The sequence below is a fragment of the Moschus berezovskii genome, chromosome 6 (assembly GCF_049115385.1).
Source record: "Moschus berezovskii isolate FMDL1 chromosome 6, NW_MosBer_1.0, whole genome shotgun sequence".
NCBI lineage: Eukaryota > Metazoa > Chordata > Mammalia > Artiodactyla > Moschidae > Moschus > Moschus berezovskii.
This window is the reverse complement of record NC_142465.1, coordinates 74,688,370-74,714,404: the sequence shown is the minus strand read 5'-3', so window position 1 is coordinate 74,714,404 and position 26,035 is coordinate 74,688,370. Positions and strand designations below refer to the sequence as shown.

The following is a 26,035-nucleotide window of genomic DNA, read 5'->3' as shown; positions in this document are numbered from 1 at the left end:
CAAGGAAGGTGAAATAAAGTCAAGGGCAGGGTGGAGAAGTGAAGGGATAAAACCACGGGGACTTGAAAAATCAGGCCACCTTCCAAGAAGCAAGGTGGCTGAAGGTCCTGGTCAAGAGGTGAAGGGGTGCAAGGGCGCTGGAGAAGTGCTATGACATCTGGTAATCCCCTTCAAACTTTAAGACAATCTCTGGTCTCTAAACTGAGAGTAATAATAATAATACCTATCTTCTAAAAGGTACTAGGGAAGACTGAGTGAAAGGAACTCAGGGACTTCCCTGGTGGTCCAGTGGTTAAGAATCGCCTTGCAATGAGGGGAACGCTGGTTTGATCCGTGGTCTGGAAACTGAGATCCCATATCGGTTGAGCCCATGCACCACAACAACTGAGCCCATGAGCCCATGTTCTGCCATAAGAGAAGCCACCACAATGAGAATCCACAACTAGAGAGCAGAACTTAGAGCCAAGAGCTGGAAAACATCAGCGCAGGAGCTGCATGGCAAAGGCTGCCCTGGGCTGCTCTGGCTCGGAGGCCTTGGAGCGTCTCTGTTCAGCTGAAATCCCCTGCAGGAAACAGGCAAGGGAGGCTGCCTCTCTGCTCGGGAAAATTTACGGGGGGCAAACACAACCGCACTAATAGGGACCCTGCACAGCAAACACACAGCAGGGGACAGCACAGCTCCAAAGAGGAAGTGGCATTTGAGCTGACCTTGAAGAGATGATCAGAATTTAAAACACAGCTTTGTTTACTGTTTGCAAAAATAATACACGTGTTTTTTTTTTTTAATTTGGAAAATACATGGGAAATGGAAATCTCTGGAAATCCAAGTGCCTCTCAATAGGACACACTATTGTCAACTCTGTCCGATCTGCCGCCAGTCTTTTTCCAGTGTTCTCTGTCACACTCAAGTCCACACACACACAACACACCCAACTTAAAGTAAGTGGGGGTCACAGAGCACATCCTGGCTTGGACACTGTCTCTCTCAGTCACCCTTACAGGGACAGGTCGGATTTTGAGAGGGGGATGCTGAGGGAGGGGGTGCTCCGGGGGGGAGGGTAGGCAGAATGTGGAAAAGCGTGGTTGGGGGGAAAGGCAAGTGGCCCATTGTCTGGAGCCAGAAGATTTCCCCATACCAGGATTATACCCTAGTGCTTCCCATTCAGGGGATGCGTGTATGCTCAGTTGCGCAGTCCTGTCTGACTCTCTGCAACCCCATGGATTGTAGCCCACCACACTTCTCTGTCCATGGAATTTTCCAGGCAAGAAAACTGGAGTGGGTTGCCATTTCCTATTCCAGAGGATCTTCCTGAAACACGGGTCAAACCCTCATCTCCTGTGCCTCGTGCTGTAGCAGGCGGATTCTTTACCACTGAGCCACCTGGGAAGCCCATTCAGGGGTTACCTATCTCTATGCTGTCAGGTTTTTTCCCCCAACTAAACTTTGTTAAGGCCCCATTTCCAGTACCAACCACTGGTAAGAGAATTGGCTTTGAGGGCAGGCAGACTTGGGTTTGAATTCCAACTTTGTCCTCAACTCTCTGAGAGCCTAAGCAGTCGCTTGACTCATCCAAGTTGGAGGGCCCGCCCCTAAAACTTGAAAATCATAACTGAAGTCACAAAGATTGTTTGAAGATTAAATATCACAAACTATGATAAAAAAAAATACTAGAAACATTTAAAAAGAGGACCATAAAAATACTGATAGCATTCACCAGCTAAGTACTTAAACCAGGCACTATATACCATGTTTCATTAGCTATCTTATTTTGTCCCTCCCAACAGTGTTAAGAAGTTGTTTTATATCCTTTTATAAGTAAGGAAACTGAGCTTTGCATGAGGCTGAAACATTTTGGCCACCTGATGCGAAGAAATGACTCATTTGAAAAGACCCTGATGCTGGGAAAGATTGAAGGCGGGAGGAGAAGGGGACAACAGAGGATGAGATGGTTGGATGGCATCACCAACTCAATGGACATGAGTTTGAGTGAACTCCGGGAGTTGGTGATGGACAGGGAGGCCTGGCGTGCTGTGATTCATGGGGTCGCGGAGAGTCGGACACGACTGAGCGACTGAACTGACTGAAACACTTCTAGGAAGCCATGCACCCCATGAATGGAGCTGGACTTCCCTCAGTGATGGGCATGAGGGGGCTACTGAAAGCATTTAGACACGAACTAGTCTACCTGGAGCCAACAGGGACCCTTGGCTCAGTCATCAAACAGAGGCCTCCAACCTCTGCAGGCACTTTCCCTCCAGACCCCTGGGGACTTCACTCCCAGCATATTTTCCTCAAAGACTGTGTGTGTCACACTCAGGCATCGCCCTCTTATCTGATGGCTCTCAATCCTAATTCCCCAGAAGTGCTGGGAAATGCACTCATTCATCAAATATTTATTGAGTATGTTCCAGCCCCAAGCCAGGGGCTAAAGGGAGATAAAAACAGACATGGTCTCTACTCTCTTGAGCTCAAACTGTCAGCCAATAAAATGTAAGTCTTGGGCAAGGGCTGAGAAGGCAGACCCAAGAAGCTATGGCAGCACCGAGTAGGGGTATAAGCCCAGGCTTGGGATCTGAAGGAGCAGCAGGAGCCAGCTAGGCAAAGATGACAAGGAGAGCACGTTTTAGAAAAATGAACATAGCCATGGTTGATAGAGACTTTTGGAATTAGCCTTGCCAAGTAAAGAGTACCGAATACCCACACTTTCTTCATTTTAACAGGCAGAAATGCTTCAAACCAAAACAGATTCACCCTGTAAGGCAGAATTCCAGGCCGACAAGGTTCCTGGAGCCATTCATGGCCCACACTGAGCCATCCACCCTCCAGTCCCACATCGCTCGTTCTACCAAAGCCGGAGAGCAACATCGGCTTAAAATTCCTCCCACTGAGATGCTGCCCAGTGCCTGGTCTTCTCTCTGCCCCTCCATTCTGCTCCCACTTTGCAGTTTTAATTCCTAATATCCCTGTCCAGGGAATCCTGGTCCATTTCCCAATGGTGAGCACCTCCACTCCCCTTCCTGGATCTATGTCCTAATGTTAACTTGGCATTCAAATTCCCAGGCTCAGATCCTGGCTCCGTCACTTGCTGGCTGTGTGACCTCAAACAAACTTTTGGTGCCTTGGTTTCCTTATTTGTAAGTAGGGGAAATAACAAGTCTAAGCACTAATTTGAGAGTTAACGAAACCACTCCTGGCACAAGGTATGCACTAAGTGGTCCCTGGTACAGTTATAGTTGTCACTCCTCCGGAGAGGTTGTGCACCCGCCCTGCCCTGTCCTGCCCACAGGCCCGGGTTTGGCAAGTCCTGCACCTGGGACAGTTATCCACTCTGTCCCCTGGGCTCCATAGCACTCTGGCTAGTCCCTAGTAAAGCTCAGGGTGCGATCACTACATGCTGACCAGTGCATCTGCCTTGGGGATTTGTAAGCTCTGCGGGCATAGACCACAATCACCATGGTATCTCCAATACCCACACATGGAAGGTATTTGTGGAATGAATAAATGGCTAAGATAATACCACAGTCGAAAGCTGAGTCTACCCATCTGATTGCAGTAAGCATATAAAACAACAGTACTGCTTCCCTGGTGGCCCACATGGTAAAGATTCTGTGTGCAATGTGGGAGACATGGGTTCGATCCTTGGGTTGTGAAGATCCCCTGGAGAAGCAAATGGCTATTCGGTACTCTTTACTGGAGAATTCCGTGGGCAGGGGAGCTGGCAGGCTACAGGCCATGGAGTCGCAGAGTTGGACACAACTGAGAAAATAACACTTTCACTTTCAACAGGGAATGCTCACTGGGGTCTTATAACATGCCAGGTACTGGGCAAAGCTCTTCACATAACTGCATTTAATTTTCATAGCTTCTTGAGACAGTGAATAATTTAATGAATGTGAAACATCAAATACTTGATACATTCTTAGTGCTTAGTTAATGTTAGGTTTAATTATGACTATTATCCCCTTTTACAGAGGAAGAAACTGAGGCTCAGAGAGGTGAAGTGATTTACCTTAAGTCATACAGTTTAGCAGTGGAGCCAGGAGAGGGACCCAGGCTAAAGGACACCCCAACCTCCCTGAACCCCAACACTTATGAGCCTCATTCTCCCTTCAAACCTGTAGAACTGAACTAAAGACTTTCAGGGAACATATTACCTACCTAATCATTTGTCTTCTGCCTCTATGCTGGCTGAATTCATAATATTTGGGAACTCTATTTTAGAATATTTCTTGCCTAGAGCTGGTGTGGCAGCGTTTAATATGGATGGAGAACGTTTCTAAATTAATTACTTCTTTTCAAATCCCAGGAAAGTTTCAAATTTATGTAAGCCTCAAGTTTCACTTCAAAGTTCTAATTCTATTTCCTTTCATTATACTAATCAGGCTGCACCTGGCCAGACCTCACCTGTTGGGAACAAATGGGGCTGCCAAACATTTCGTTCCCGCTTATCTACTTCCCTTCCAGCCCCTGCAAAGAGCACCAGCTGATGATCAGGGTGCCTGGACCAGGCCTTTGGCAGTGGGCATCAGCCCCTGGCAGCAAACCCTTCTCCCCGTGGGAATGGGGCTAAGTCCCAAACAAGACTGTGATGTTGGCAGCACTGCTCAGAGGGGGCCCCACACCTGCTTCCTTTCACCTCCTCTGGGTAAATTCCTTCATAATCTTGGAGCAGGAAAGAGCCTTTCTAATGTTGATACGAAGCCCAAAGTCATACGAAGAAATTTTGAGAAATTTTACTACATGAGAAAAAATCTGAAGTCTCTAAGTGGGGGGAAAAACCCACACTGTAAGTACTCTCTTGGGAAACTTGCAATCATACCACAGACAACAGTCTCACCTCCCTCCTATTAGAAAGAGCTCCAATAAAACCTAAGGGAGGGCTTCCCTGGTGACTCAGCATTGAAGAATCTGCCTGCCAATGCAGGAGACACAGGTTCAATCTCTGACGGGGGGAGATGCCACATGCCACGGAACGCTAACCCCGTGGGCCACAATTCTCGAGCCTGTCCTATAGAGCCTGGGAGCCGCAACTAATGAAGTCTGCAAGTTCTAGAGCCTGTGCTCTGCAACAAGAGAAGCCACCACAATGAGACGCCTGAGCACTGCAACTAGAGAGTGGCCCCTGCTCACCACAACGAGAGAAAAAGCCCATGTAGTAACGAAGACCCAACAGAGCCAAAATTAAATAAATAATTAAAAAAACAAAAAGAAAAAGACCAGGATACATGAGTGGTGGCAAATGCAAATGTTCCTGAAATGTGAAAAGAAAATCGATTTCAATGAAAATGAACAGTACACTAAAATGCCATTTCTCACTTATCAGATTGGCAAAAATCCAAACCACAGTCACAAAACTCTGCTGTGAAGCTGTGGAAAACAGATGACTCCTACCTTGCAGGGAGAATGCAAAATGATGACCTCCCCTAATGTGGAAAGACATTTCACAGAATCACTGAAATCCTACATGTCCTTTATCCAGCAGTCCCACATCTGTGAGCAGATACTGCCACTACTTCTGGACACATGGGAAATGACCAGACACAAGGTTATTCACTGCAACATGGCTATAACAGCAAAAGTGTTGCAAACAGCCCAGTGCTCATCTAGTTAGCTAAATGACACCACAGTGGAATACTACACAGCTGTGAAAAAGAAGACTAAAAAACAAGAAAAGAATGAGAATGCTCTCTCCATTCTTACACTCTAGGATTTATAATGAAAAAAGCTAGTCACAGCAAAGTGTATTTAAGGTGCTATTTTTTGTGTGTAAGAAAGTGGCAATAAAAGAAAATGGCAAAAAAGAACACACATATGAATGTTTGCATAAAGAAATCAAATGCTGGAAGAATATACAGTAAACATTGGAAATGCTTGAAGAATGCATAATAAACAAACATGCTTCCCATTAGGAAGCTTAGAAGGGAAGACCAGGGAGGCACCAAGACTTCTCAGTAGTACCTTTACAGCATTTTGATTTTAGATTCATATCATTGTGTATTATCCACCCAAAAATACTATAATTTTAAACAAATTAAAAGATCCTATTGGGGAGGGAATATCAGAAGGAAGAACCTCTTCGAATGATTAAACTGGTCCTGGAGTGCCAAAAGCTGAAAGCAAATTACAGATACGGATCGTAATCTAGCATGGCTGTACAGTATTTTGCTTTGCTAAAAACCATGACTGAATAAGCACTACAATGCCCCAGGCCTTCTGTATTAAGTGAGGCCCAGTCCATCAGACACACTCCTTTCCCCTCAGGGACTGACAGCTGTGGAGGGAGTAAGTGGAGGTGCAGAAGGGCTTGGCAGTGGGCTTCATGCACAAAGGAGGAGCTACCTAATTCTCCACAGGGAGAGGACAGATAGACACTCAGGGTGCAGAAATGGCAATCTGTAGGGACACTTCCCTGGCAGCCCAGTGGTTAAGACTCCGAGCTTCCAATGCAAGTTTCGATCCCTGGTTGGGGAACTAAGATTCCACATGCCATGTGGAATGTTCAAGAAAAATATTTAAAAAAACAAACAAAATAGGGCAGCCCATGATGGGTATGGAGGCCAAGGAAGGGCAAGAGTTGGAGGTTGTCTTAAATCATAACCTAAGCACTGGGCCTCCTAAGCCCACCTGCAGGGCTGCACCTAGGTTCCCAGCTGGGACTAACACTGCAGGGTTCATCCCCCATGGGCAATCCAGTTTTCTAAAGCCATCCTAGATGGACTCTCTGTGGCACGCCTCCCACCCCAGACTTCTGGCTCTAAGCCCCTGTCCTTGCTCTAGGAGCTGTCCCAGAGCCTTTCTGCTGTTTGGCGGGGCTGGGTGCTTTTGCCTACAACTCCATGGACATGTGGACCAGTTTAACCACATTTCTCTGGAACCCTCTCTTATGGAGTTAGAAAATACCAAAGTGGATGATAACTGGACGTGCCAAGTTGGGTGTGGGGGGGGGGAAGAAAAGTAAATTACACCTCTCTAGCCCTGGAATTCGATGGGATTTTAATGTTAATGATGAGTTGCATTAAGTGGTGACCCACTGTGACCCCAGTTCTATGCCACCGTGATGTTGAATTCCAACTCTTCCTGTCCCTGTGCTATAAATATCCTCCTTCACTACCGGTCTGTCTGTCTGTAACACCAGGATAATGAGCTGGTGAAGGGTTAGGAGGGGTAAGGGAAGTGGATGTTGCACCGGGGCAGGTGGGAGGGAGCTGCCAAAGGGTCTGACAGTTGTTGCTGCTGCTGCTAAGTTGCTTCAGTCGTGTCTGACTCTGTGCAACCCCATAGATGGCTCCCCCGTCCCTGGATTCTCAAGGCAAGAACACTGGAGTGGGTTGCCATTTCCTTCTCCAATGCATCTGACAGTTTTAGGAGTTGTCAAAAAGCAGAGGGAACAGGACTTCGTATGGACTGTCACTCATACACACACACACAAACACTCATACACACACACACTCACACACACACACACACACACACACACACACACTCACACACACACACTTTCTCACACACTCATACACACACACACTCACACACTCTCACACACACACACTCACACACACACAGTCTGATAAATCTTGGAGATACAGGGGAAAACTCTAGACATCTGCCCAGGATCTAAGGTAGAGGCTGAAGTCATTTGATTTAGCTATTAAGGAAAAGGTGACCTGAAGCCTAGAAGACTTGGGCCCATCAGGGTTACAGGACTGTGCAGTCATTTGTTCTGTTTCCCATGGAGGGAAACAGGAATCCCAAGGAATCATGCTGGGTTCCTGCTCTTCAGACCCATCCCATCACCCCAGTCTGTCCAGTTCCCTCCGTCCCACTGATATCACCCTGGGCTTCAGCTCGCCCCCTTACCCGGACCAGGTGGGAGCCTCTGAAGTGTCTTCCTGGCTCCAATTCACCTACAGAGAACCAAACGTGCCTTCTGAAAACGGGTCTGACACTCTTCCACTCAGCCCCTGCAGTGGCACCATATCTATGCAGCTCCAAACCCCTTGTCAGAATCCAAGTCCCTCACCAACTTGGTCCAAACTCTCCTCCCCAATCCTGGTTCCCATGACCCTTCCATCTCTCTGCTCAAGACAGTGTGGAAAACTCTTCAAGTTCAAACTCTGCCTTGTGGGTTTTTGCCTCCCAGTCCTTTACTTAAAGGAACCACATGGATCCTAGGAGACCCAATGCAAATGCCACCTCCTTCAAGACGCCTTCCCTAGTCATTTTCCAACTGTGTGACTGATCCCAAACTTTAGCATGCATTCTAATCACTTGGGGATTTGTTAAAATGCAGAGTTTGCCTCAGTTGGTCTGGAGTGGGCCTGAGATTCTGCATTTCTAACAAGCTTCCAGTGAGGTCATACTGGAATCCAAGAACATACCTGGTATGACAAGGTAGAACTCCCTGAACAATTCAAGTGGAATTTATCACATACAACCTTGCCTTACTAATATGCAAACATGCACCTTAGCTTCCTTTCTGGAATGAAAATTCTTTGAGAGCAGGGACCTACAGAAGAGACAGTTTTTTTTAAGAGGTAAGAAATGTTTTAAATATTTATTTATTTATTTGGCTGTACCAGATCTTAGTTGCAGCAGGCAGGATCTAGTTCCCAGACCAGTAATTGAACCTGGCATAGAACATCACAGTCAAACTGCTGTAAACTAAAGACAAAGAAAAATATCTTTTTGTCTGATACAAAAAGACATCCTGCATTCAAATGAGTAAAAGAAAGTCTGATGACTAACTTTTAGAAACCAGAGAACCATGCAATGAAAACTTTAAAGGGTTGAAAGGGAAATAAAAATCTTACTAAACTAGAATTATATATTCAGCAAAAATATCTTTCAAAAATAAAGGTGAAAAAACAATGGTTTTCATGATCTACACTACTCTATATGGCCCTACCAAAAATAGTAAAGGAATTTCTTTGGGTTAAAGAAGTAATGATCCCTGAGCTTCCCTGGTGTCCAGTGGTTAAGACTGTGCTCTCAATGCAGAGGTCATGGGTTCAATCCCTGGTCAGAAAACTAGGATCCTGCAAAGATTCCACATGCCGCACATTGAAGCCTAAATAAATAAATAAAGTTACGAAGGAAAAGAAAAAAGTTATCCAAGATGGAAACATGGACTTGCTGACAGGGATGAAGAGCCCTGGAAAGGGTCAACGTGTGAATAAATATCAATAAATATTGACTAATATGTAAAACAATGATAAAAATGTCTTACAGGGCTTATGACATAGGTAGATGTAAAACACACTAAAGCAATGGCACAGATGATGGAAAAGTGTTAAATGAGGTCAAGCAGTGAGAGTGTTCATGCCCTGTATTTGAAGTGGGGGAAGGATTCATGTGACGCAGACATGAAAGGAAGGGTGCAGGATGCAATCCCTGAGTGAAACGCTCCAAAAGAACATCTAACTGGAGAGTTAGCAGAGAAAAACACTTTAAAATATTTAACCGTGTTAATCCTTCCCCCAAAAATGGAACAAGGGAGGAATAAAGAAATAAAGTCAGATGGGAGAAATAAAAACTAAACAGCAAGTCTGCAGATTTAAGCTCAACAATGTAAGTAAATACATCACATTTAAATGATCTGAATATTCCAGTTAAAGATAATCTGACTGCTTTTTTAAAACTATATAAAAAATCCTAATATTGAATTCAGAAAGATTGAAAATAAAAAGACAAAGATATACCACAACAATCCCAATAAAAAAGAAAGCTGGTATAGTTATAGTAACATCAGATAAAATAGACATGAAGGCAATAAGTATTACTAGACATAAGGAGATGCTGTTGTTTAGTTGCTAAGTCATGTGTGACTTTTTTGACCCCATGGACTGTAGCCCTCCAGGCTCCTCTGTCCATGGGAGTCTCCAGGCAAGAATATTGGAGTGGATTGCCATTTCCTTCTCCAGGGGATTTTTCTGACCAGGAATTGAACCCAAGTCTCCTGTGTCTCCTGCATTGGCAGGAGGATTCTTTACCACTGAGCCACCTGGGAAACCCAACAAAAGGAGGGACAGCATTTCAACAAGAGGATTCAACAATCCTAAATTTCTAAGAAATGAATACATCAAAACATGTAAAACAGGAATTAACAAAACTGAAAAGATAGGTAATCACACTGTAATACCTCTCTCAGTACCTTAGAGACAACATTAAAAATCCATAGGGATATGGAACATCTGAAAAACATGATTAACCAACCTGATCTAATTGATACCTGTAGGATATTCCATCCAAATATGGCAGAATACTCATTCCTTACAAGCATACGTGAGCATTTGCCAAATCGAACATATGTTTGGACAAAAATCAAGTCTTACTAATTTTAAACATTGAAGTCATACAGAATATGTTCTGTGACCGTGGTGGAATTATAATAGCAATCAGTAGTAGAAAGGCAACTAGGAAATCCCCAAGTTTTTAGAAATTAAGCAATAGATTTCTAAATAAATCATGGGTAAAAGAACAAATCACAATAGGAATTAAAAAATAAGTTTGACTGTATAATTATACAAGTATGACACAAGAAAAATTATGTGATACAGTTAAGTAGTACTTAGAGGAATTTTTATAACTTTAAATGCCTACCTTAGAAAAAGTTGAAAATCAATGATCTAAGTGTCTATCTCACAATAGAAAAAGGCAAAAAATTGAACCCAAAGAAAGTGCAAGGGAGGAAAACCTAGAGATAAGAGCAGAAGTACATGAAATTTTAAAAAGATGTAAACTGAGAAAAGAAAAAGTGAAAAGTTACCAAAAATTAACTCAAAATGAATAAAAAACCTATACATAAGAGCTAAAACTATAAAACTTTCAGAAGAAAACAAAGGAAAACCTTCATGACATTGGATTTGGCAATGATTTCTTGAATATGGACACCAAAGCACAGATAAAAGAGAAAATAGAAGTCCAAGTGGGAGGGGACCCGGGTAAACCTACGGCTGATTCATATTGATGTTTGATAGAAACCAATGCAATACTGTAAAGCAATTATCCTTCAATTAAAAATAAATGAATTTAAGAAAAAGAAAAAATAGATAAATTAGACTACATTAAAATTGAAAACTGTGCCTCAAAAAGCACAATCAACAGAGTAAAATGCAACCCACAGAATAGGAGAAAAATGTTTGCAACACATACATTTAATAGGGGGTTAATATACAAGATATATAAAGAGCTAGTAGTTGAGAGACTTAAATAGACATTTCTACAAAGAATAAACCAAATAATCAATAAGCACATGAAAGAATGTTCAATATCACTAATCACTAGGCCAGTTCCTACAATTCAACAACCACAGAAATAAACTATCTGATTTTTTAAAAGTGATCAAAAGGACTTCCTCGGTGATTCAGTGGTTAAGAATCCACCTGCCAACACAGGGTACACAGGTTTGATCCTTGGTTCAGGAAGATTCCATATGCCCCGGGGGAACTAAGTCCATGGGTTACAGATACTGAAGCCCATGTGCATCCCAGAGTCCATATGCTCTTCAACAAGAGAAGCCACCCCAATGAGAAGCCTGTGCACCACAGCTAGAGAATAGTCCCTGCTTGCCACAACTAGAGACAGCCTGCATGCAGCAACAAAGACCCAGCACAGCCAAAAATAAACACATAAAAATTTCAAAGTTCACAAGCTTTATGTTTCAAAAATGGCTGAAAGACTTGAATAGGCATTACTCCAAAGTATACATAATACAAACGGTCACTTAGTACATGAAAAGATGCTCGACATCACTAATCATTCAGTTCAGTTCAGTTCAGTCGCTCAGTCATGTCCGACTCTCTGCGACCCCATGAATCACAGCACGCCAGGCATCCCTGTCCATCACCAACTCCTGGAGTTCCCAAATCAAAACCACGATGAGATACTACCTTATACATTAGAATGACTATTACCAAAAAGTATTAGCAAGAATGTTGAGAAATTGGAACTCTAGCACATTGCTGGTGAGAATGTAAAATGGGGCAGCCACCATGGAAATGCAGCAGTGCCTCAAAATAGTAAATATGGAAATTACCATATGATCCAGCAACTTCACTTCTGGTTATATATCCAAAAGAAATGAAAGCAGAACTCAACCAGTTATTTGTTCACCTGTGTATATAGCAGCATTATCCACAATAGCCAAAAATTAGAAATAGCCCAAATGTCCATCAATGGATGAATGGATAAACAAAATGTGGTGTATATTCATACAGTGGAGTGTCATTCAGCCTTAAAAAGGAAGGAAATTGTGATACACACTACAACATGGATGAATATTATGCCAAGTGAAATAAGCCAGTCACAAAAGGACAAATACTATATGATTCCACTTATATGAAATTCTTACAGTTAGTCAAATTCATAAAGAATAGCAGAAAGTAGAATAGTAATTGCTAGGGACTAGGGGGAAAGGGGGATGGACAGCTATTGCTTAATGGATACAGCATTTTAGTTTGGGGAGATGAAAAAAAGTCCTGGAGATGGATAGTGGTGATGGTTGCACAATGAGGTGAAAGTACTTAAGGCCACTGAATTATATACTTAACATGGTTAAAATGATCAATTTTACATCAGGCATATTCTACCACATTAAAATAAACTTTAAAAAAGAATGTTCAGAAATGCTTAAACAGTCAAAAACTTGAAGCAGTTTAAATATCCGTCAACATTTAAATCAATACATACACTGTGATTGAAGCAGACAGTGGAGTACTATGCAGCAATGAAAAAGAAAACCTACTGTGACATACAACAGTATGGCTAAATCTTCCCTGAATATTCCCTGAATCTTTGAGAAAACTGAACTAAGAAGATGCACTTTACCAACTAAGAAAGACATTCTATCCCTGTTGGAAATGACTTCATAATAAGCTGCCCCATTTTTATAGTGCTTTAGGGGCAAATACAAGTCCCAAGTAGTCTTCTGCTCTTAATATAAGGTATCCAGAAGCCTTAGCCTGACATAACACAGGGAAAGGAACAAACACAGCAATTTATATCTTTCCATCAATTCCAATTCTTTAGTTCAAGATGCAGGAGAAATTGTTACTTTCCAACACCAAAGACATTTGTGATTTTAAAACAACAGTCCCATGACACACTCCTTTAAGTTCATATCTACAGAGAATGGCCTTTCCCATTCAAAGTCCACGTTTTCCCACTGGAGCATCACTGAGATGGAGTCTTTAGGGACTCAGACAATGAGAATGTGTAAACAGCAAGTTTGTCCACATGCATCTGAATGCATTGAACTCCCTCCTGGAGGATATTATAAGGAAGACTTGGGTATTTCATAAATGGGTGGAGAGCCTCTTGTTTCGGGTGACATAACCTAGTCTAGCATTCCAGAAGCACCATTCCTCATCAGAACACAGCCCATAGCCAGGACATCATGGAAGATTGAGTTTTAAACACTTACTTTCATCATTAGAAACATTCCCCAGAGACGTGTGGTTGGAATAACGCTTGTTTTCACTTTCATTGAGACATCTTTCAATCCAGCTCTCTAAAAATGAAAAATAAAGAAAATCACACTGTTGGTGTTTGCAAAGAGACAGGAACATCATCAATGCACTAGATTTAAATGCACATCAACTTTCATCTGAGATCTGCCCAGACTGGAGTTGGATTTAACATGAAGCCCAGTATGCACCATTGCTGATGAGACTTTGCTGAGTAGCTTGGAGGCAAAACGGTAATTCGAAGCCCCACTTGAGTATTTCTTGGCCAAATTTGACTAATTTTGGAGTATTAGTACCAACTAAGTATCCACTGAGAATTATCTTTCTTCAAAAAGAAGATAGTAATACATTCCTGAGAACTAATTTGTAAAACAAAATTTGGTCAACTGAATCACTGTTGGTTTGGAGACTTGTGAATTAGCAGCAGAACCCTTAATTCATAAGAAAACAAACAGAAAAGCAGATACAACCCTGAGGGTTCTGATTGAAGAGGAGGGCAGGGAAACTTGCAGCTTCCTCCAACCCTACTCTGTCAGTGATCCCTGAAGGGGCTCTTCCAAGCCCAGACTGAAGGTCACCACAGGAGGAGGCTTCAGAAGGTCTGGAATAGTTACCTATTATTTTATTTATTTAAATTTATTTAGTTGACTCTGCTGGGTCTTAGCTGTGGCACACAGGATCTTCAGTCTTCGTTGCAACATGTGAACTTTTAGTTGTGTCATGTGGGATCTAGTTTCCTGACCAGGGATGGAACCTGGGTCCCCTGCACTGGGAGCACGGCATCTTAGCCACTGGACCACCAGGGAAGTCCCTCCATTAGTTTTAAAACCCGAAGACTGTAAGATTTTTTTTTTTTAAATCCAATTCCAAACACTACAAGTGTACTTTCCATGAAGTAGCATAATGCTTTTCCTATGATCTAGAGCATGCACTGTTCATTCATTCATTCAACAGCATCAGCTAAGTACATCAGTTCTGCTACAATGTTTGTTTTGAAACCACAAATGTGTTCAATCAAAGCGATACATTAGGGAACCATTTTCGCCTAGCACAAATTTTCTGTTTGCTTATGCTTGATTTCTTTCTTAGAAAACATTAAGTGAATGCAGAAACTGCACATAGCTGAACTGAGCCCTGTAGGAATATGCAAAAGACACACGTGCTCAACCCTCAAACATCTACTAGCTACTTGAGTTTACAGCATGGGTTGTGAGCCACACCTGCCCAGATAGACCACGTTCCACCATTTCACAATAACACACAAGCTGTGGCCCTACCAAAGTCCACTCCCAAAAGCAAATTTCAAGTCTTTTTCAAGGTCAAGTGCCATACTTATTGTATTTATATGCCTCTTAACCATTTAACATGTGTAAAACTGTGTTATCCTTTTTATTAGTGTCCTATCTTTTTCCCCATGCGTCACTGACAAAGTTTTTAAGCATTGTGCCCCTAGTTTATTATTCCAGTGAATGCTGTGCTTTTTGTTGTGCAGTTTTGTAGAATGGTGATAATTCGGGGGGATGCATATTAGTATTAGAGCAGATTATTACACCTATGAATGTGTGCTTTTGAACAGTGCTGTTGCCTGCTGCCTTCTTTATAATATGGGAGCTGGCATTTACTGAACCCCTATTTTAATGTTAACATATTTCATTGAATTCTGACCACAACTCTCTGAAGTAAGGATTTTCATCTCCAGTTTCCCTAGAGAGCAACTGAATCTTAATCGAGTAATGTGAAGCCTCATAATTCAAAGAGCCAAGGAAAAGTTCATTACTTAGTAACATATTGTTAAAGGAAACCACGCTAACACTGGCTCCTGAGCGATGTAGTGAGAGGAAAGCAAGTGCCAACAGCAGAGAGAAATGTTGGGGTTTTGGTGTGTATTGTATGTTTCAACAAACTGCTTTCTTAAAAGCTGCTTCCAAAACTGTAAATAAGTAGCAGAGAAATATCCAAGGAGTGGAACAGGCACCAGCTTGTTAAAAGGATATGGAAATCTGGTATTTCTAAGGAAACAGGGAGCAGCCGAGAGATTCAAAGCATTAAAACGCTACCCTCTTCCAATAGCAAATGCACAATGTAGAAACAAACAGCTTGCAGTGGTTTCAAAGCTGTGATAACATAGGGTGGGTGTTTGTCATCACATCTTATGCAAAACCACATCTGGATACAAATCTCCAGAATTCGTCTCAGAATTCTCCAGAATGTCTCTACTCAGATCTTCTAACCCTTTCAAGTCCTGGCACATTTTCCCTAGAAACAGCCGTGGCTGATGTCAGATGGCGTCTCATGAAATTTGCAGTCCCTCCCTCCACCTAACCATACCACCAAAATCAACTTCTATTGTTTGAGGCCAGCCCTTGGGCTCCCTAGCTAGGTATGCACACCTACTCACTCTCATGTGCGTGTGGGCACACACATTCACAAATACACTGCCACTCTCTTTCGTCGGTAAAAGGGAACACTCTCACCCATTTGCCTGTGCCAGAATCAGGTTTGTTATCATCGTTGTTATTCCACAAAGGGGCCTATTCTTGCAGGTGATAATCCCAGCAATTGGAAGGGGGAACCCTCTCTGAAGAGCTCACTGCAACATTCTGGAAAGGAGCTGGCTCTGGTCACCAGGCGGATCAAGAGATGCGGCAACCGTCCACAAGAGTTCAAGCCAAGTAAGAGCTGTCCTGAGGGCAGTCCCTCTCCCCCACACTGCCCAACCCCAACCCTGGAGAGAGATGAAAGCAAGGTTGCAGGAGGGAGAGAGGGGAGAGAGAAGAAATCTCACCAAGTACTCCTTTCCCCCATCCACTGCCCCGACTCAGACCTCTCTGACCCATGGCTCTAGCTTGTGTCCACTCCGCTGCCCAGCTCTGCTTCCTGGAGCAGTGCAGAGTAGGTCTGGTCTCTGAGGCACATGTAAGATATAGGAGGAAGCCACACGTCTTCATTTTTTCTAGTCAAAATGAACCCCACTTGTTTCAGCACTTTCTTGGGAGAAATTGTTCCTCTACTTTTTAGCCATCCAGTTCTCCTGCTTCTGGCATCTTTTATTTAATCAACATCTGTTTGAATATGTGAGGCTCAGTGAGCTCTGAGGGTTTAGACGGGGTCTAAGCCATGCCAGGTCTGGCAGAACCATCACCTCTGTTGTTCTAGACATGGGGGTTTCCAGAGCATTCAAAGGTCTTGCATTCCAGACTGTATTAATGCAACATTCTGAAAAATCTATAGAGGCCACAGGCCTTGGAGTCACAGGTGCTTTTTGAGCTGTGCCTTCTTCCCTAGGGGGACCCTTAATAGTGACATCTGCAACTCGTGTCCCATAAGTCAGGTTGCTCCACAGGACTGAAAGGCCTCTATTCAGGTCACCTGAAGTAAACATTACATACTTTAAAACTATTAATAATGGGTTATGGTCTTACAAAGATCAAGAATTAGTCAACCAGAATGAAAAGGCATATTGAATGTTTAATAAAACACTGCACTCATCTATCTTATTCTTTTGTAGACTGTGTGTGTGTGACTGTGCTCAGTCGTGTCCAACTCTTTGTGACCCCCATGGACTGTAGCCTGCCAGGCTCCTTTGTCCATGGGATTTTCCAGGTAAGAATACTGGAGTGGGTTGCCATTCCTTTCTCCAGGGGATCTTCCCAACCCAGGGGTCAAATCCTCCTCTCCTATGTTTCCAGCATTGGCAAATGGATTCTTTACCGCTGAGCCACCTGGGAAGCCCTCATTTGTAGATTAAGGGGCTTAACAAAGGCCACTATATTCTGAGCTCTTATAGGTCAAGCATTACGTAAATGCATTTGGTACACCATCATACATAATCCTCATAACAGCCCTACAAGATAGGTTCTATCCATATGCCCATTTTAGAGATCAGGAAACTAAGGCTCAGAAAGATTAGATGACTTGTCCAAAGTCATCCAGCTAGTAAGAGGCAGGATCAGCATTCACACTCAGGTCATAACCACAGTGCTGTCTCTCCAAGTGTGCTCTGAGCTCTCCTTATCCCGTACACCATACGGTCTCCAGAACACATTGCCAGTATTGCAACAATGATAACAGTCTGCCTTGTATTACAACTTGTACCAAAACTCAACTTACATATTACAATTTTTGCTAAGTTTATTTACATTTTTTTGGTAAGCCTTTGTTTTACATAACAGGCTCCTCAGTTCAGAACTTAAACATCTTAAGAACGCAGTCCATTTTATTTTATTTCTCTTGACTCTCCACTAGTGCCTGGTATAAAGTTTTTCCTGTAGACTGGCTTCAACGAACATTATGTTATTGACATGAATGATATAAAAAAATGCACAGTGTTTAAGGAGATATATCCACATGTCTATAGAATTTCCTAATGCTTTCTTTTCTACCACAAATAGCATAAAAAGGACAACACATCAAAGGCAATTTTCCAAATAAAGAAACATTCAACAAAAATGTATTTTGTCCCATGTAGATCAAGAAGCTGTAGTCAAGTGAGTCTGATACAAACATGAATAAGACTGGTTTCTGCCCTCTAGTTGCCATCAAAAAAACAAGGTGGATGCTCCTCCATCAGCTTGTGATTGCTGGGACCCTGTCATTTTTGTTCACCTGTACCCAGGAGCTGGCACTGTGCCTGGGTGCACAGATATAGTGCAATAAATATATTGTTGAATGCATTACTATTTTTGAAAAATAACAGTAAGTTCCTACTATGTGCCAGATACTATGTGAGCTTTTGCATGTGTGCAAAAGTCGTAAATTAAGACTCAGGACAATATGATGTGATATGTCTTAATATCTATATTTATTGTTATGAAAAACAAAAGTTCTCATACTGTGATCAGCACAGCAGTATTGGTGCTGTGCTCTGGGACACTGGAGAAGCAGAGTTCAAGTCACACTTCTATAACCTCCTGTTCCCACCTGCCTCATACTTGATCCATTAAAACCATCTGACCTTTTAGGAAGGACCAGCCTTGCTCTAAGTGTCCAGCAGGATCTACTTACTGATGACTGTAAGCATAGGCTCCTGGGCTGTGAAGCATCCTTTCACCTGACTCATCTGGGATCATGGGCAGGAAGGAGGATGCCTTGTAGATTTTTCGTCTTACAGGGAGTTTAACCCACATTCCTTAGAGGCCGATCTTCATGCCTCCCCACTTCAGATCAGAGATTCAGAAACCCCAATTTGAAGTGACTTTCTCAAGTTCCTAAAATGAGGTTGAGCAGAGCCTTAAATGGTTACTGGGTTTCCCAGGAGGAAATCTTGCTTCCCTTTGCAGCAGCAGCAAATAACAATTAGGAAGTAGCTGCACTGGGGGCATGGCGCATCCAAGCCAATCCAAGACTCAGAGCAGTGCTTCGCGAACACACATTGGCCTGGCAGAAGGAGCCGACCACGTTGGTTGTCAAAAGGCACATAATCCTTGAAGTTTACAGGGCACCCTGACACGGAGAACCTGATCTGAGCTTCACAGTCGACCTAATGGGGTAGAAATTTACACCACGTTACAGATAAGGAATGGCTTCCTCCGTGGCTCAGCGGTAAATAATTCTCCTACAATACAGTAGCCGAAGGTTATGTGAGTTCAATTCCTGGGTTGGGAAGATCTCCTGGAGGAGGGTGTGGCAACCCACTCCAGTATTCTTGCCTGAAGAATCTCATGGACAGAGGAGCCTGACTGGCTACAGTCCACAGGGCCACAAAGAGTCAGACACAACTGAAGCGACTGAGTACGTAGGCACAGATAAGGAAACTGCACATAGCTGTGGCCTGTTGGCAGTGGTGTGGCCAACGTCACACAGTTCAAAGGTGTTAAAGTCAGAATTCAAACCCAGATATTCAGGCTGCAAAGCTTATGCTGATTCTTCCCACTGCATCCTACCGGGCATGAGGCAGGAGATAGAAGGGCCCCAGGCTGAATAGTTTCTCCCCTGTGGACAGAAACTCCATAACAGCAGGATCATGGAGGAGGCTGGACCCTGTCCAGATAAAAGATAAAAGAACACACAGTCCTCATTCTCGAACTCAAGGAGACCTCCCTGACTACACATGCACAGAAAAGCTCCTTGGAGGTCAAAAGGGGAAGGGGCACCACCTATAGTAGGTGATGTCAACCTACTCATAGGTCTCTTCCCTGGAATCCATCTTGGCTAAGAGATGTGCACACACACAGGGGAGGACCCTAAGATACACCCAATACAGACTCAGAACCAGGCAAAGCAAGATGATTGGCCAAAGGAAACCCAGAAGAAATGCCCCATAAAAGTAATTCAAACTACCATTCTGTCTCCCTGAGCCCACCTGTGTGTCTGTCTGCATGTACCCTTTTTCCTCCTAATAAACACATTACTTGTTTCACTCCTGTCTCTATGTGGAAATTCATTTCTACACAGCTGACAGGCCAGGGCCTTGTCACTGGCCACTGGCCCTGGCGGTCTAGTGGCGAAGATTCAGCGCTCTCATTGTCATGGCCTGACTTCAAACTCTGACTGGGAACCCTGCTTCAAGTCACTGTACCCGAGGCCACCTAAGAGCAGGCAAAGGCCAGTTGTTCCCTCTCATCCATTCATCTATTCATTTTGCAAATGCTTATCAAAGGTCTTCAGCATAAAGTTCTAACAGAAGAAATGAACAGGGACTTCCCCCGGTGGTCAAGTGGTTAAGACTCTGCACTTATAGTACAGAGGGCGAGAGTTCGATCCCTGGTCGGGGGAGCTGAGATCCCATATATCAGGTGGTGCGGCCAAAAAAATAAATAAATAAAATAAAATAATTTTAAAAAGAAGAAATGGACAAAAGCTGTTTAACAGGAAACCAATATATTACAGCAGGATATTTCTGATGGACAAGGGTCTCAGGACCTGAAAAGATGTTTTCTTATGCATTCTTTTTATTTATTTCCCTCACTCAGCTTAAAACCCAGTATTCAAAAAATTATGATAGTGTCATCTGGTTCCATCACTTCATGGCAAATAGAGGGGAAACAATGGAAACAGTGACAAATTTTATTTCTTTGGGCTCCAAAATCACTGCAGATGGTGACTGTTGCTGCTGCTGCTGCTAAGTCACTTTAGTTGTGTCGGACTCTGTGCGACCCCATACACAGCAGTCCACCAGGCTCCTCTGTCCCTGGGATTCTCTAGGCAAAAATACTGGAGTGGGTTGCCATTTCCTTCTCCAATGCATGCATGCATGCTAAGCTGCTTTAGTCATGTCCGATTCTGTGTGACCCTATGGACAGCAGTCTACCACGCTCCTCTTTCCACAGGATTCTCCAAGCAAGAATACTGGAGTGGGTGGCCATTTCCTTCTCCCTCAGATGGTGAATGCAGCCATGAAATTAAAAGACGCCTGCTCCTTGGAAGGAAAGCTATGACAAATCTAGACAGTGTACTAAAAACCAGAGATATCACTTTGCCAACAAAGGTCTATATAGTAAAGCCATGGTTTTTCCAGTAGTCATGTACGGATGTGAGAGGTGGACCATAAAGAAGGCTGAGCACTGAAGAATTGATGCTTTCAAACTGTGGTGCTGGGCTGAGCACTGAAGAATTGATGCTTTCAAACTGTGGTGCTGGGCTGAGCACTGAAGAATTGATGCTTTCAAACTGTGGTGCTGGAGAAGACTCTTGAGAGTCCCTTGGACAGAAAGGAGATCAAACCAGTAAATCCTAAAGGAAATCAACCCTGAATATTATTTGAGGGACTGATGCTAAAACTCAAACTCCAATACTGTGGTCACCTGATACAAAGAGTCGACTCATTGAAAAAGACCCTGATGCTGGAAAAGATTGAAGGCAGGAGGAGAAGGGGATGACAGAGGATGAGATGGTTGGATGGTATCATTGACTCAATGGACATGAGTTTGAGCAAGCTCTGGGAGATGGTGAAGGACAGGGAAGCCTGGCGTGCTGCAGTCCATGGGGTCGCAAAGAGGCGGACACGTCTGAGTGACTGAACAACAACATTTCCCTCCTTCTTAAAAATGTAAATTCTAACAACCCTGAGTGTCTCGTTTGGTGCCTAGTCCTCAAGAGCCTGGAGTGGTGTCAAGCACAGAGCTGGCAGTGATGGTTGTGATGAAGTGAGAAAGAAGAGGGAACAGTGGACAGGGCTTCCTTCCTTACGAAGACCTCTGGAAAGAAACAGCACTGGAGCAGAGACTGAACGTGGTGAGGGAGTGAGGACTTCCGAGGTTCTGAGACCTGGGACCACAGAGGCAAGGCTCCTAGGTGGATCGTGAGTGATCTGTTTACGGAACCTGTTTATGGCTGATGCAGAGTGACCCCAGGGAGACAGTACAAGATGAAAGAGAGGATAGAGGCAGGCCAGGAAGAATGTGGAGCCAGTGGTTAGAAAAATTAGCTTTCAAAGCCCAGTCCTTCCCCTTACTATGTGACACTGAGGTGGTTCCTGAGCCTTTTTAAAGTCCTGCCTCCCAGGTTTCTCCAAAAATTAGCTGAAATGACACAGGTGAAGCACTTAGCATGCTGGGCTTGTGGGAAAATGAGGGAAGCACGGTCTCTATCCACCAGGTGTTCACAGCCATGGCGGGGACAGTCAAGCATATATTGAGGGCTTTCCAGGTGGCTCAGTGGTAAAGAATCCACCTGCTAATGGTGATGGACAGGCAGGCCTGGCGTGCTGTGATTCATGGGGTCGCAAAGAGTCGGACACGACTGAGCGACTGAGCTGAACTGACCTGAATGCAGGAGATGCAGGTTTGATTTCTGGGTCTGGAAGATCCCCTGAAGGAGGAAATGGCAACCCACTTCAGTATTCTTGCCTGGAAAATCCCATGAACAGAGGAGCCTGATGAGCTACAGTCCATGGGGTTGCAAAGAGTCAGACACAACTGAGGGACTGAGCACACGCACATAGCAGTTATTGAGTGACCTCCCCACGCTGGTCACTCTGCTTTACCTCTCCTCCTCACAGCAGTTCTGAAACAGAGCCCTGAACAGCTCAACGTTGCAAGGAGGAACGTGAGTGTCAGACAAGCTAGATGAAGTCACCACTACAGGTCTGTCTGACCCCAATGCTGTTGGCTGTCACCCCGGCACCCTGCCTTGCTAAGCCAGCAGGTAACCGGGAGTATGTCTAGATGACAAAAAGGGGCTTCCAGCTCAGCTGGGCTGCTTCACAGAGGGTAGCGGGGAAGGCATTTCAACTGGCCCTTAAAGAGGTCAGCATCTGCCAGACCAAGGAGGAGAGAAGGGTGTTCTGGGGAAGAGGGCCACCGTCACGGACAAAGGCACAAAACGGGCTCTGGGAAAGGTGAAGAACCCACTGACCCGTGACCCAAGGCATGGTAGGGGACAAGTGGGGGATTCCGTTAGGAGCAGATTGCAAAGGGCTCACTGCCCTCTCTCCCAGGCCTAGATGCCTGCAGGCAGCTGGGAGCCAGCCATGATTTTGAAACAGTGGGGGAATAACACGATGAGCTTTGTTTCTGAGGAACTGGGTGAGAACAGGGAGTTCTTCACTTATGCAATACCTGAGGAAAACGCCGCCTGACTTAGAAAGTGTCACCGGGTTTTAATAGAAGGCGGCATTCATCCTCTTTCTATCAACAGTCTTTGGGGCGCTGCGCTGGGGCCTATTTTAGGAACGCACAGCTTTAGAAATGCTACATAAAAGAGCTGACAGGCCACACGTGGAGCTACCCAAGGAGGACGGGGCCCCAGGTCCCTCTGGGGGTGCCCAGGGCGCACCCTCACAGCCCTCCCCTAGACCCCAGTCATTACCAGTGGACCCGCACTGCCGGGGCCTGCTCCTGTCTCCCCTCAGGCCAGGATGTGCGTTCCTCTGGATCATTCTGTCTCGGCCCCTTTCTTCTCTCCCCCGGGGCTCCCCACGGTGGTGCCACACAGGTCCGTGTGGGAAGTGGGCCCAGGAGGCGGGCAGCTGTGGCCTTTCCAGGGTGGGGGCGCCTCAGGTCAGTGGGTTGCCATGGCGACAGCACAGGCCTTGCCCCAGGGGCCGCTGGGTTCCAGGAAGGGGCCCTTGTCCCTGCCTCCAAGGGGCAGCCCCACCCTGGCCCTGCTCTCATTCCATCCCTGGCCCACCAAACAGTGATTTGGCACCGACTGTTTGCCAGGTTCTGAGGCTCTAGTGGTGAACATGCAGCAAGGTCCCTGATCTCAGGGAGCTTATAATCTGTGGTGGAGATGGAGGAAAACCAATAAATAGGACGACTTAAAGCACAATGAGTATCATGAAGAAATGAAGCCAGGGAATAGGATAGAGGGAGATGTGGGTTCGGTTTTAAGGGGTAGGGACACTGAGGGCCTCTCAGAGGAGGTGATGTTGAAGTGCAAAGGCCCAAGGTGGGAGGGGGCTCGAGGGTGTGAGGAAGAGGTGGGAAACCAGCGTGGTAGGGGAGAGGGAGGAAGGGGAAGGGCTGTAGGAAATGAGGTCAGGAAGTTAGGATGCACCCAAAGTTTGTAGGGACTTGCTGGCTGGAGTAATAACCTCATATGTATTCCAAGTGTGCTAAGATTCTGTTGCAGGGTTTAATCGGGTGACATGAACTGGACTGGCTCAGAAAAGACAGCCTCAGCCTGTGAGGGGCCTTACATTCATACATCCCACTGTCTGTTTATCAACTCTTTACGGGGTAACTTGTTAGAGGCACTGAGCTAGGCAGTAGGAACATAGCAGGGAAGAAGACAGACAGTTTCTGTCTTTGTGGAACGTTAGCATTTAGTGCAGGAGTCAGCTATTCAATAATCTCACAAATAGAGATGTCATTACCAAGAAAGCCAGGGGAGAGGGGAAAAAAAAGGTCTGGTCTAACCCATGAGAGTCAGAGAGGCTTCTCAGAATAAGTAGCATCAAACTGACAGCTGAAGAGTAAGAAGACACATATTACTACCCCAGGTAGAGAGAGGGAGGGTGGCAGAAGAAACAGCATGTGCAAAGGCCCTGGAGCTGGCAGGAAAATGACACATTCAAGAACAGGTATTAATTCAACACATGTTTAATGAGACTATCCTGTTTAACTAGCACTCTGTAAGATGCTATGGGGCGTGAGCACATAAAAGCGCTGCCTTCATACCAGGGCTGGGTTAAGGAGTCTGGATTCTATTCAGCAGAGGGTTGAGAACCTCTAAAAGTTTTTGAGCAGAGTGTGGCAGAAGCAAATCAACTCTGTGGGCAGCTCCATCAGGGGCTGCTGAACACAGTCTTAGTGGGGGAGGGAAAGGGAAGCATGAGACCACACCTCTTATCATCTAAACCTGGACACTTCTGATATTGAAAACCAATGCTGGTAAGAATTTTGCCAGGACCATATACATAAACCGGGTGCTTCCATGGTAGCTCAGATAGTGAAGAATCTGCCTGCAATGCACGAGACCCAGGTTTGATCCCTGGGTCGGGAAGATCCTCTTGAGAAGGAAATGGCTACCCACTCTAGTATTCTTGCCTGGAGAATTCCATGGACAGAGGAGCCTGGCTTGCTACACAGTCCATGGGGTCACAAAGAGTCAGACACGACTGAGCGACTGACACACTATACGTAAACCAGGATTGCCCCAGGCTACCTGGCACTTAATGTCCCCCTAGTAGGAGGCCACTATAAGAGTTTAAGTCTTCAAGGCTTGAATCAGAACAGATGAGTGAGATGAGAAGGGTTAAGAAATGTGTCCTCTTTCTAGCTAACCGTATCCACTCATCTGGCCTAGCCACAGGAACAGTGTCCCATGTCTCTTCTTGATCTGCTGGGGTCTCGGTCACTGCATGATGTGAGTGAGTCCAAGGTGACACTATTGCCATCTCCTGGAATGCTGCTTCTCAAAGCAAGCACCATCGTCCTCGTCAACATCATCATCATAGCAATGACTTGCCCAAGATCACACAGCCTAGCAACTGAGCCAGCTAACTCTAACCTAAGCATTAACTTATGTTTTGTTGTTGTTCAGTTGCTAAGTCATGTAAAACTCTGCGACTCGACGGACTGCAGCATGCCAAGCTCCTCAGATCTCCACTATCTCCTGGAGTTTGCGCAAATTCATTTCTATTGAGTCAGTTATGCTATCTAACCATCTCATCCTATGCCGCCCCTTTCTCCTTTTGCCTTCAGTCTTTCTCAGCATCAGGATTTTTTCCAGTGAGTCAGCTCTTTGCATCAGATGGCCAAATTACTGGAGCTTCAGCATCAGTCCTTCCAATGAATATTCAGGGTTGATTTCCTTTAGGATTAACTGGTTTGATCTTCTTACAGTCCAGGGAACTCTCAAGAGTCTTCTCCAGCACCACAACTTGAAAGCATCAATTCTTTAGTGTTCAGCCTTTTTTGTGGTCCAATTCTCACATCCATACATGAGTATTAGAAAAACCATAGCTCTGACTGTATGGATTGTTGTCAGTTATGTGATATCTCTGCTTTTAAATATGCTGTCTAGGTTTGTCATAGATTCCCTTTCAAGGAGTATCTTTTAATGTCATGGCTGCAGTCTTCATCCACAGTGATTTTAGAGCCCAAGAAAATAAAATCTGTCACTGCTTCTACTTTTTCCCATCTACTTGCCACAAAGTGATGGGCCTGAATGCCATGATCTTAGTTTA

General features: G+C 44.5%; 1 protein-coding gene across 1 annotated transcript in view; it reads right to left on the bottom strand.

Moving 5' to 3' along the window:
• Positions 1-23,281, bottom strand: part of RFX4 (regulatory factor X4) — a 165,081-nt gene extending 141,800 nt beyond the window's left edge. The window contains exons 1-2 of the mRNA XM_088837166.1: positions 23,212-23,281; positions 13,422-13,508 (exon numbers count right to left, since the gene is read on the bottom strand). Of these exons, the coding sequence (XP_088693292.1) occupies positions 13,422-13,508; positions 23,212-23,281 (157 nt within the window). The remainder of the gene's footprint in view (positions 1-13,421; positions 13,509-23,211) is intronic.
• Between the last annotated feature and the right edge of the window lie 2,754 nt (positions 23,282-26,035).